At 44.4% G+C, this 12,822-nt stretch overlaps 2 protein-coding genes across 2 annotated transcripts; one reads left to right on the top strand and one right to left on the bottom strand.

The window, feature by feature from the left end:
• The first annotated feature begins 144 nt into the window (after positions 1–144).
• Positions 145–3,702, top strand: NEFM (neurofilament, medium polypeptide). The gene is made up of 3 exons (XM_010080287.1): positions 145–266; positions 1,541–2,083; positions 2,293–3,702. Exons 1-3 carry the CDS (start codon positions 190–192, stop codon positions 3,110–3,112), a joined length of 1,440 nt encoding a protein of 479 aa, XP_010078589.1. The 5' UTR covers positions 145–189; the 3' UTR covers positions 3,113–3,702.
• A 5,053-nt stretch (positions 3,703–8,755) lies between these two features.
• LOC104466757 (neurofilament light polypeptide-like) lies at positions 8,756–12,817 on the bottom strand (the record flags this gene model as incomplete). The annotated part of the gene is given in 6 exon segments (XM_010080288.1): positions 8,756–9,329; positions 10,392–10,617; positions 10,620–10,713; positions 11,667–11,791; positions 12,346–12,633; positions 12,635–12,817. Coding segments are annotated over 6 exon segments (1,095 nt in total), but the record flags the coding sequence as incomplete, so codon positions are not given.
• Positions 12,818–12,822: the final 5 nt, after the last annotated feature.

Here is a 12,822-nt window from a genome sequence, read left to right as displayed (position 1 = left end):
TGGGAGCCGGGGGGAGGGTCCTGCTCTGATCAGTGCTTCCCAGGGAATGAGTTTGCCAAAGTCCCTTTTGAGAAGTTTTCCTGCTCTGTGTCGATGTGAAGGCTGTGGCTGTGTCTCAGGTTTGCTGCCTCTCTGTTGCAGGACACGATCCATCAGCTGGAGAACGAGCTTAGAGGAACCAAGTGGGAAATGGCACGTCACTTGAGGGAGTACCAGGACCTCCTCAATGTCAAGATGGCCCTAGATATTGAAATTGCTGCTTACAGGTACAGTGGGATCATTGCAGATGTGTCTGGAATACTAATAGCGCTGCAGATGCTGCTGGCTTGGGGGGCTTGGCCACAGATAAGAAACATCTGCATGCAGCGAACACAAGTAAAATTAGAGCTTGACTAAATTATTATAACCATTCCAAAAACTGATACAGACCATGGGATGTTTGTGCTAAGAACCCAGAGTCCATCAGGGAGGAGTTCTCTGGTATCAGTGGCAGAGCTCCCAGGGAGCTCAGTGGGCACAGGAGAGCGTGACTCAGTGCGGCAGCACCTGGGTGCCGCATTCTGCCCTTGTTTACCCAAGCAGAAGATGCAGCAAAAGACACATTTATTTTTAATTCCTATTTCCTTTGCATATGCCAAGCAAGCGGTGCTTGTCACTTGAAGTCCCTTTTATCGCTTGAGAGAGACAGTGCACTTGCTTGATCATGGTTTCAGGCAGAGAGTGCTAATCTGCTTGTCACAAACACTTTTGCTTTTCTTGCTCAACTTTCTTTTAAAGGCATCCACTCTAATCTGGAGCAGGAACGTTGCTTGCTATTGCCATCACCTGGCAGGTTTTTTTTTAGTCTCCTTTGCATCACTTTAGAACTCTCATTTGGAGAACTGCTGATTTTTCTGGGTCACAGGCTCAGATGAAAAACATGCATTTGAATATAAGAAAAGTAAAACCAAAAAACCCCTCCAGACCTGCTTAAATGCCTGAGGTTGTTCAGACAAACACAGATACCCTGGTGTCTATAGCTGTTTGCTGCCAAAGAGAAGTGAGCTGAACAAAAGTCTCTTCAGTTCTCACAGCCACACAAGCAAGGAGGATGCCCAAACTATTGAACTAGGACATCTGCTCTAATGGGCTTTGAATGTCTCAGCCTCAATATTTGATTTGGGTCTGTTGGCTGTGTCAAATTCTCACTTTGCCCAAGTCATAACACATCCTAGAAAGTTAATTATTGTGCCATACTCTGTGCTAATTTTTGCCATCCTAAAGTTTTTGACATCAAGGATGAATTTCAACTGATCAGCCAAAGGTGTTACACCTGCCACATGCAGACCAAGCTAAAAGCTGTTTGTTGAATATGAATTTTGCAAAAGAGCTGATTCAAGGGGAGCTGAGCTGGGCTGTACATGATGGATTATGCTGATCAGCTCTAGCATATTCCATGTACAAACAGGTTTCATCCTGCTGACAGAGGAAAACAGTGCAATAGCTGTCCCTTACGTTGGGTTTCTATGCTCATTTTTTCCCCTTCTCCTGATTCCCTTAGGAAGCTACTGGAGGGTGAAGAGACAAGATTCAGTGCCTTCTCTGGAAGCATTACTGGACCCATATTCACACACAGGCAACCATCTGTCACAATAGCATCTACTAAAATTCAGAAAACAAAAATTGAACCACCAAAGCTGAAGGTCCAGCACAAGTTCGTAGAAGAAATAATCGAAGAGACAAAGGTGGAGGATGAGAAGTCTGAAATGGAAGATGCCCTAGCAGCTATTGCAGAAGAAATTGCAGCCAAGGCCCAGCAGGAGGAACAGGAGGAAGAAAAAGCAGAAGAAGCTGCAGAGGAAGAAGCTGTTTCTGAGAAGGCTGCTGCAGAACAAGAAGCTGCACCTGAGGAAGAAAAGGAGGAAGAGGAAGCAGAGGAGGAAGAAGCTGCAAAATCTGATGCAGCAGAAGAAGGAGGTTCTGAAAAAGAAGAAATAGAGGAAAAGGAAGAGGAGGCTGAAGAAGAGAGGGAAGAAGCTGAGGCCAAGGGCAAGGCTGAAGAGGTTGCAGCAAAGGTGGAGAAGGTCAAAACACCTCCTGCAAAGTCACCCCCGAAGTCCCCCCCTAAATCCCCAGTAACAGAGCCAGCCAAGGCTGCCCAGAAAGAACCAGCTGCAGAAGCAGGAAAAGAACAGAAGGTGGAGAAAGGTGCTGAGAAACCAGCCAAGGAGGAAGAGAAGGCAGCATCTCCGGAGAAGCCAGCCACGCCAAAGGTAACCTCTCCAGACAAGGCACCCACCCCGGAGAAGCCAGGAAGTCCCCCCCTAAATCCCCAGTAACAGAGCCAGCCAAGGCTGCCCAGAAAGAACCAGCTGCAGAAGCAGGAAAAGAACAGAAGGTGGAGAAAGGTGCTGAGAAACCAGCCAAGGAGGAAGAGAAGGCAGCATCTCCGGAGAAGCCAGCCACGCCAAAGGTAACCTCTCCAGACAAGGCACCCACCCCGGAGAAGCCAGCGACACCGGAGAAGCCGGCAACCCCAGAGAAAGCAACCCTGGAGAAGCCGGTGACCCCCGAGAAGCCGACAACCCCAGAGAAGCCCCGCTCTCCAGAAAAGCCGGCCACCCCCGAAAAGCCCCGCTCTCCGGAGAAGCCAGCGACCCCAGAAAAGCCGGTGACTCCGGAGAAGCCCCGTTCTCCAGAGAAGCCAGCCTCCCCGGTCAAAGATGAGAAGGCGGTGGTGGAGGAGACCATCACTGTCACCAAGGTAACAAAAATTAGTGCAGAGGTAGAGAAGGAGTCCAGGAAAGAGGACATTGCAGTGAATGGTGAGGTGGAGGAGAAAAAGGAGGAATCCAAAGAGAAGGAGGTTGAGGAGGAAGACAAGGGAGTGGTCACCAATGGCCTAGATGTGAGTCCGATTGATGATAAGGGTGAGAAAATTGTAGTAACCAAAAAAGCAGAGAAAATCACTGAAGGTGGGGACAGTACAACCACATACATCACAAAGTCGGTGACGGTCACTCAGAAGGTAGAGGAACACGAAGAAAGCTTTGAGGAGAAATTAGTGTCCACCAAGAAAGTGGAGAAAGTCACTTCACATGCCATAGTAAAAGAGATTAAAGAGACCGAATAAAATAAATCATAGCTAAATTAAAAAAAAAAAAAGAGCTTGGGTCGGTGCAAAAGGTTAAGCCATATGACAGCTGCAAAATGCATGTGAGTGACGGCTTCAAAGCAGAACGGGTTCTCTCATGGAGGCTCCAGACACACAGTATTTTACTTTTTTGTGCAATATAGGGGAGGGGGGGGGAATGCATGCAGGCTCAAGATGTACTCCCTCCACAGAGCTTGGGGATCTAAAAAAAAATAAAAAATAAAATACTACTACTAATAGTGCATGAGATGAAATGTGCAAAGGAAGCTTTTGAATTTCCTGAGCTGTTGGAGGGATATATCTGAGGAACGACTTAAGTTGTATTATGCAAAGAACCAACTGAGCCAAAAAAACAAACAGAAAACAGTAATAGAATATTCATGAGAACCAGAACTCTCCTAGCCTTAAAAAAAAGCTACTTATAAATAATTATGTTTACCTCACTGGTGCAATTAGGGTGGACTTTTGCTCATGGGAGAACCTAGTTGACATGCACAGTACGCAACCTTTTGTTGTTTGATGTAAAACAGTCACAGCAGTTCTTGCTCAATAAAGGTCAATACTGAAAATGACTTGTCTGGTGACTTTTGTCCAACTCGGATCCTTCCCTGGAGTTACATCCTCTGTCCTGAACAGGAACAGAGTTGGGTGGGTTGAAAAGTTTTTTTCCTTTTCTTCCTTTTTCTTTTTTTTATTTAGAAAACAAGTTTGAAGTGGGTATGATGAACAAATTTCCTGTAACATAACACAAATACTTGAGCTGGTTTAAGCAAACAATTGAGAGCTGTATGTAATGCTTTGTAGAGCAAAGGGGGATGTAGTGAATTCTGCTGCCTGCCTTTAGGTGCTTGGAGGGGCTGCAGGTGCTTTTGCTCACAGTGGGAAGGTCTCTCAGCCAGGTGTGCTGACATTGCTTATCTGAGCACTCCTGCTTGCACCAGGTGTAAAAATGTTAAACTCTGCTGCAAGGGGAATTTCCTCCCTGCACCCTAGTCCCACCACGTAAGGAGAGCCTTAAAGATGTGGCAACTTCCAGATCATTCCTTGATTTTTTTTTTTCCTCTGAAGCTAGCCTGGCTGTGAGCATGACTGAGAGATAAAAGCAAATTTACACATTTTTCTCTTTCCAAAAGGCTTCCTAAGCTTTGGCCAATGTCTGCTGCTACTTCCAGGCTGGCTGTACCAAGCAGAAAGCCAATTAAAGGTCCCTCTACAATCCCACAAGATGGAAAATAAATGCACATGGGCTGCCCTGAAATCTGTTAACTAATTGAGGGTCTGATCAAAATCTCTAGGAGGTGCATGTGCCTTCCCATTCTTTCCCCTATCAATAATTGAGGATCAAGTACTTTGTAATTGAAAGGGTTCTACCTCTTCTTCACTGGAGAAAACACAAAGAGTCCACAGCAGATAAGCCTTTCAAATAAATCTGAATGGCTTTGTGTAAGCAAAATAATGAATGCTTCTCCTGCTGATATCAATAATGGAAATCTGTGCTCGACAGCTTGCTGGTTGAGTGATGTTTAATTAAAGTAGAGTTAGCAAATTAAATGGCAGCTTCTCTGTAGTGAGCTTATTGGTGAAAGTTACATCTGTACGTGGCATAAAAATACCTTTACGAATGAGAAGTGGCCCAGTGACGCTCGCTTGCTGTCAGGATGTGATGCTAAAACACAGAAATGCCCAATGGTTTGGGAGCACTGAAGCTATCTTCCTCTTGGATCGAACCAACATTTTCAAGAGAACAATAACACTAAAATGAAAAACTAAACCAGAGACCAACATTTAACATGGAACTTTCTCTTTACCTGCTTCCAAACAAGTTCCAGAATCTGCCAAAATGTCCCAAACAGCAAAGCTGGTGGGCTACCACCCCTCCGCAGGGAAAGTCAGGCATCTTCAGCATCTCATGTACAAGGGTCACCTTGTACAGAGAATTAAATGTTGATGTCAGCGGGAGACTCAAGAACACTGTTAACGTGGGCTGACACAGGTGCAGGTGGGATCCCAAGCTGGCTTGCTATTTTTCATCCTATGCTTTTTTTTCAGTGTTGGTAGGATCCAGGTACAAGGACCTGGAGGTTATTATTTGTGGTGTTTCGACTCTGCTTGCACCCTGGCACCCAAGCAGGACTGCGGTTTCGTGCACAGAGGGGCTGTATCCGCACTTCTGCGCAGGGTCCATCGGCTGTCCGGGATGGTTTTGGGATGTCTCTGCACAGCCTGCGTGGGAGGCCAACTCCTGGGCTACCCTCTGGGATGATGTATTTCAAAATATCCTCGTTTCCCCCCACCTTTTCCACCCAAAACATATTTCAGCTTTTAATTATGACCCAGAACTGCATTTTTTTTTCTCTGCTCTAACACACAAAATAAATTAGTGAGTTTAGCCTATTTCCCACTGCAAATGTTCCCGTCAAACCCTGAGAGAAATAAGCAACTGGTTAACACATTTCTAAATATTTATAAAACTATAAGAACCGATTAATATTTAATGTTGCCAAGAGGTTTTGTCTACTGACATCTGCAATCAAACAGTTTCAAAAGATAGCATAATTCCAGGGCAGAGATGCATAAACAGTATGTTATTTGCCTGTTCTGCACCAATTACTTCTCCAGACTCTGCACAACCAGTGAAGGGATTAATCACTTTCAGACACAGAAGTTCATTATCAATATGAAAGACTCCGTTAGGGAAAAACAATAATTAATGTTCAATAATTAATTCAAGGTGGACCATCAAGACCCCCATGACTTCAGGAGCTGGGGGCTCTGAAACAGGATCTTTTGATTGTACCAGCTCGTGGAAGAGCTATGATTTTTTTCAGCATCCCAGAACTAATTCCAGGTGGAAACAAACTGGGAAGTGTTACGAAACACAAATAGGTTGCATCTGCCAGGGAGCTGAGTCAGGCACTAGAATTTTCTGCAGGCACCAGGCTACGTGCTCTTCCCATTCACATGTGGGCTTTCGTCCTTCTCTGTGCAGGATTAACCCACCCTTAACTAACCTCGGAAGGCAGCAAATGATGAATTGTCAATTATTTAGTTATTAGGAGGTAAATTCCTAGAATCTGGATATTATACCTGGACAAGGATGAGTGGAAGGGGAGTGAGCGTGTGTACGTGTATCTCACGAAAAGCATTCAGGACCTCTGTGTATTTATTTGTCTTCCCTGGGATGAGATCTCAGACCTATCCAGACCCCGTCTGCCCACGCAGCAAGAGACAATTCAGGGACAGACTGACGGCTTTGCTCGCAGCTGCAACTTGGGTTAAAGTTTCTCTCTCGTGTCTCCCTCTGCCTGCGTTTACTGCATTGCGTCAAAGCGAGCTCCTGGGTTCCCAAAGGTAACACCAGCGTTGCCGGCAGGATCCCCACAACCCTGAGAGCATCTCGGCACACAAACACCCGCTTCCATCCTCCCTCCCACCAGCTGACCTCCGCAGCAAGGCAGGACTGGGGGTCCCAAACCAGGCGGGATGGTCACTGCAGCCTGTCACCCTCTGCAGCTCCCTGCCATGGCTGTGACTCACATGGTCCCTGCAGAGTCGGGAAATCTCTCCTCTAGCTGCAACGCATTAAAATAACATACGGAGAGGGGATCGGACTGGGACAGACTGGTTTGAGAGCATCCCCAGCAGCCTGGCTGCAATGCTCTGGGGAGATGCAAGCTGTATCGCTTCCCAGAAGTGACAGGGATAAAAAGGGCTGAACGATGAAGTTTATCTGCTAAAAAAAAAAAAGAAAAAAAAAAAGTGAAAGAGGAAGCAAAATCAGGTATTGCAAAGTTAAAAGGAGCTCAGAGTGCTTGGAGACAGGCAGAACGGGGGCAGTGGTTTCAATATACACCAATCTAACAGTGGTTTGGCTTTAATGGCTGGGATGGTTTCTAATCCACTGCATAAGGTGGTTTTTGCTGTCTAAGGGCAGAAACTCTCTCCCAACTCTAGTGCCATGCTAAGAATTTTCTGATGGAGCAATGCACTTCGGTGAATTTCCAAGGGCCATCTCCTGGACTCAGTATTCTGTGGGTTTGAACGGGGGTATCACACACCAAAAGGAGCAGGTCTCCTGCAGTCCCATTAACAGCTTTTAAAAGCACTGAGCAAACGGCACGGTCGAGTCCCTGGTCCGTGGTACTGCAAGCAGCCCTCACCACCGCTTTCCTGGAGGTGGAAAACAACATCTGCTTTGTAAGAACAAGTCTGCATAAACATGTAGAAAAATGTCCATTAAAAGCAGAAAGGAAAGGTGAAAAGAAAGACTTGTAAGATGTTGTGGAAGAAAGGGAAAATTAATTTACATCTGACTTCTGGCTCTCAAAAGCATCAAAAAATACAAGAAAATTGAAAAAAAAAAAAAAAAAAAAGCATTTGGGAACAATACTGGGACTCCCTGAATAGGAGTTACTGGAATTATTACACCAGTACAAACTGTTTCCTAAATGGTTTTACCAAAGCTTATTATTCTTTCTCCTGCTGTTTTTCCTGGGAACATGGAAGGAAAGAATTATTTTAAGTGCTTACCTCATCCATTATCTTCTTCTTTATAATTCTTTCAGCACTGGGAAGGGAGATGCTTTTGGAACACCCCTAAAGTTTGTCTGAAAAGACACTTCTTTTCTCTCTGAACATAGCCATAAAGCAGATCCCATACAAATCAACTGATACCATGAAGTCCACGTCCAAAATTAATTTACACCCAAACCCTACACAAAAAATCCATCTAGCTGAAAGTGCCTGGGAGGTTTAGTGCAGCCACGTAAAGCCCATTTAATGTGGATTTCCATGGGTTTAGTGTATTTAAAATGGCTTAACTTGCAACATGAGTTTAGACCCTGGCCTTCGCATGGGGTTTAATTTTATGCATCAACTTTGGCCCATTGAAAACCAATAGGCTCAGACTGCCAGGACATTGCTTTCAGAATCATCAGGCTTTGCTGCTGTTCGAGCTGTTCCTATTTGATGCCTAATCCCAGATTAGACCTTTTTAAAGCTTAAAAAGGCCCTGCAAAATTATCAGTAGAAAACAAGCCACTTCAGTCCCTACTGGATTAAGTTAAGATTGCACCCTGGAAAGGCAGTTCATGCAAGTAGCAGAGAGACCTCTCCCCACCTTGTCCTTCCTTCCCTCTAACAGTGCACCCCAGCTTTTTTTTTTTTTTTCTTAATATACCAAAGTTTCTCCAAGTCCCACCTGCATCAGCAGTCATTCTCCTTTTCCATTGCTGGACTGTCAGTCATCACAGAGCTGCCTACCTACATTTAACAGCCACATTTGCATCTTGTTTCTGTATTGGTTTGTTCAAATGTCTCAATTTATTCTAAGGCAAAAGGGAGTTTGTTCTTGGGTGCATACAACAGCCCACTGAGACCCATCACAAAGCTACCAGCACATTCAGATTCCCGTGTATTTTTACCATTGTAAAATTTCCATGTGAAATTTTACAGCCTCATCAAGAAATTTTGTCCACCTGTTAGTCCCCCAAGTGTACCAGCTAGAGACAGAAACCAGTATCCCCCATCCCATTACACAGGCTTGAAAGACGACTGTGATATGACACTTTATCAACCTTTTAAGTGAATTAGTGACACATGACACACACAAGGAATCAGTGTAAGCATTTCTGTAACTTTATTGACTAGCTTTATTGCACATACTTATTGAAGCCTCCATTATTTTACCCACCCAAGGTTTCCATAATTATTTTAAATGCAAGTTAAAGATAACACTCATTCCCATGAATTTTTTTTTCCCTTTTTAAATTTTAAGGTTCTGAATCACCCAAGAAAGACATAACCCCTGAATTCATACGTGTAGACCATGCGGCATTCAGGGAGCAAGCCAGTGGGTGCTCTGCAAGCATACTGATACTCTGCACAGAGAGAAACATCATAGATCATGAACTTTAAACCTCAGTGGTCACTGAATTAAATATGTGAGACTGCAATTTTAGCTCAGTCAATCATCTTTTATTCTGTTGACCTGATGAGAAAGCTGGGCTGCCTAAAAATCAAGCTGCCTTCTTCACTTTACTCTCTTCTTTTCCTGCTGGTTCTTTCTCTTCCTTTTCCTCCTCACCAGCTTCCTCAGCAGTTTCCTGAGACTCCTCTCCTTCTTCAGCTGCTGTTTCTTCCCCTTCTCCTTCCTCTTCCTCACCCTCTTTGGCTTCTTCAGATTCTTCCTTTGCACCTTTGAGAGACAAAAAGGAATACTGCACATCTATGTACTGTTCCTAATCCCAATTTAACAGGAACCAAGATACCTGCACCCTTCAACCCCGCACATTTGGATGGCAGCCAGTTGAACAGGAGGGGGCTGGCAACTGATTTTTGTATGAAAGCAGGAACATTTATCTAGGACTTGCAAGGGAGACCAACAAAACTACACAAGCAACTTGTCCTAGATTTCAGAGGGAGTGAAACACTTTCTAGGTCTTTTCAAAAGCTTGGCCGTGAAAAATAGTAATTGACTGTGGACTAATTGCTTTAAGCCTTATCCAAAAGCTTGAGTTCAAAAAGGAAATCTTGCCATTACTCTCCAATGGGCTCTTTAGCTATCATTATAATTAATCTTTACACTAATAAACTCCTAGAATAGTTCAATAGTAATTAATGCATTTCAGATGTGTTCAGGTTCAGAGCTACATAAGTGAAGTTGGGAAAGCAACTCTGGATAATGTTCCTTTTACATTTCCTTTAAAGTTTGAGTTTGGTAAATAAATTATGGGGTGGCAAGAAAGTGGCATATCCTTTGGTTGAACAAGAAAACTACCTACATCTCAGGCAACAGCTATTGCTACCCACTGAACCCAGCAGCTACAGACATCAGCTGATGTTCTCATTATCACAGGCTATGCTCTGGGAGTTAGTATTTGGCTCAGGATGTTCTCATTCCTTCTTTTTGAGAATACCTGTAAGAGCTAAGTACTTTTTGCTGCCATATGAATACAGCATTACATGCTGTTAAAGTATTCTCATTCTTGTTTTTGGAACTTGAATGGAAAAACACCTAGTGATTTCCAAGGGAGTATGATCAGTCCTATAATCTGCCTGACATTGAACATTTATCTTATCTTCCATTCAATATTCAGTCTTTCCTGCTTAAATGCTGTGGACTTAATACCATGTTCCTTTGCTCATGTGAGCAAACAATGTGAGTGGTGTAATCCATTAGATTTAGGATTTCTGGGTTCTACCCCATATGGGCAGTGTGAAGCATGAAAGAGAAGGATTTGAAAGTAACTCTAAGTACCTTCCTCCTCTTCTTCAGCCTCTTCACCTCCTGCTTCTTCCTCACCTTCCTCTTTCTCTTCTTCCTCACCTTCTTCTGCAGGGGCTGCCTTGGCTTCTCCTGCTTTAGCAGCCTCAATTGTTTCCTCTATTTCAATCTGCTCTTCCTGGACATGACTGGAGTAGTACGTGGGGAAGGAACGGGTTGTCATCAAGTAGGAGCTGGACTGGAGACCGCTGTAGGCAGTGCCCTGCCAAAAGTCGGGGCAGTCTGGGTGTAGCCACTGGTGATGCTTCCAACACTAGTGAAACTGAGTCGGGTCTCTTCACCTTCCAGCAGTTTCCTAGCAGGGGGGGGAAAAAAAAAAAAAAAAAAAAAAAGGCAAACAGAAAAGAGTTACACTGCAGCAGTATTCAGCAGATTCATCTATGGGCCAAGATACTATTACGCTTTGAGCAACACAAGCCCTAGAGACTGCATACTTATGAGTGCAAAAACCAGCCCATAATGAATAATGAAGTGGTAATGCTACCCCATCTTCTTGGAATAATTCAAAAGTTCCAGAGGTGTGTACTACTGGTGAATTAATACTTTTCCTTGTTATGAGAAATAATGGAGAAACCCCCTCTAGGATCAGGCTCCTATAGCAGGTGAAGATAGAGGTGTATTTTGGCAGCCTGTATGGTTGCAGAGAACAATGCAGATGTAAGAATCTGATGTTATGTTTAGCTATTAGACAAGGTTTAGAGCCACCTTCTCAATATTCCCCCTTGTGGCATTCAGAGAAACTCTGCTTTGGCATTTACCATTGCTAACGGTATCCAAGACAAAGCACTAAACAGAGCAACAATTCCACTGTAAAATATTTGCTTTCTAGGAGATTGCTTCTGTGAATTAGAAACAAAGCCTGTTCTCAAAAGCATGTAAGTGATTTCTGATTTTGAGAACACAGCCATCCGTATTAGGAAGTTCTACTGACACTAAATCTCTCTACTGCTTACAGAGCAGGTATTTTTATCTGTAAAGATGGGGAACCAAGATCATATACTGCCAAGCTAAGAGTTCTGTATGCATATACATATTATTAGTCACTGAAGTTTGCTACACTGAAGATTTTATTTTAAGCAAATATTTTACCCCAAAAGCACTGCTGCTTCCAATAGCAAGACAATGGACTAGATTCAACTCTGACAGCTATGAAAACTTATGCTGGAGGAATGAAAAATAGAATTCTCTTGAAGAGAGAATGGGAATCTAATCCAAGTTCTGCCTTACTATAGCATTCCCCCGTCATACCTATATGCCGCAATTTCAATGTCCAGGGCCATTTTCACATTGAGCAGATCTTGATATTCCTTCAAGTACCGAGCCATCTCGCTCTTTGTGGTTCTCAGCTCGTTCTCTAGTTTGTTGATTGTATCCTGTGGGAAGCAAAAATATTGACAGCATAAAATTCTTAGTTCTATGTCTACCAATAACACCTTTGAAGGAATTTCTCTAATCCTATTAACTTAATCTTGCTTTAGCAGACAGCGGAAACAAACAGCTCCAACTCACCCCCCAGCCAAAAAGGCACCTTTTACCAAATCCCACTTTCCCTGGAGGGGTTTTCCCACCCCGACATCTACACCCTATTTTCCACTGCTAATTAGTGTTAAGTGCCTAATTTTTCTGCTATCCAAGGACTAAAGTGAGCATGAAATTTGTATAGCACTTAATTTTAGTTCTAAGCCTGTATGTCCTTTTTCTAGTTTTAGCTTAAGGGTAAAAGGATTAAGGATTTTTTTTATAATGATGTAGATGTATATATGATACAAAACGAATTCATAGTTAAGGTTTTATCAGTGTAAGTGATATATTATGCACCAGGGGCATTTTGCATTATAATTTTACGATACCTTCTGGTTTAGACACGCAGCTTAATTACAGAATCTGCGAGTGAGCTAGAGGCAATGTCCCCAACACCCCCCCTCACCTGCAGGGCGGAGATGTCAGCGCTCTGCTTCTCTTCCAGCTCCTGCAGCTGCTTCTCCAGCGCCTCGTTCATGCCGCGGGTGGCCTCGATCTCCAGCGTCTTGGCTTTGAGCAGCCGGCGGCTCTCGGACACCTCGTCCTTGGCGGCGCGGACGGCGTCGGTATTCTTGGCGGCGCTTTCGCTGAGGACGGTGAAGCGGCTGCGGAACCACTCCTCGGCGTTTTGCATGTTGCGAGCCGCCAGCTTCTCGTACTGAGCGCGGATATCGCGCAGGGCGGCGGAGAGTTTTGTCGGGTTTAGCCGACACGTCCATCTCCACCGAGAGATGCGCGTACTGGATCTGAGCCTGCAGCTCCGCCAGCTCCTCCTCGTGCACTTTCTTAAGGAAAGCCAGCTCATCCAGCAGGCTATCCACACGCTTCTCCAGCTCCGCCCGAGCCAGCGCCGCCTCGTCCGCTCCCTTCCGCACCTCCAGCA

This window comes from Pterocles gutturalis, unplaced genomic scaffold, assembly GCF_000699245.1.
Source record: "Pterocles gutturalis isolate BGI_N339 unplaced genomic scaffold, ASM69924v1 scaffold9859, whole genome shotgun sequence".
Classification (NCBI taxonomy): domain Eukaryota; kingdom Metazoa; phylum Chordata; class Aves; order Pterocliformes; family Pteroclidae; genus Pterocles; species Pterocles gutturalis.
The sequence above is the reverse complement of the archived record's forward strand: the minus strand, read 5'-3'. Positions and strand labels throughout refer to the sequence as shown.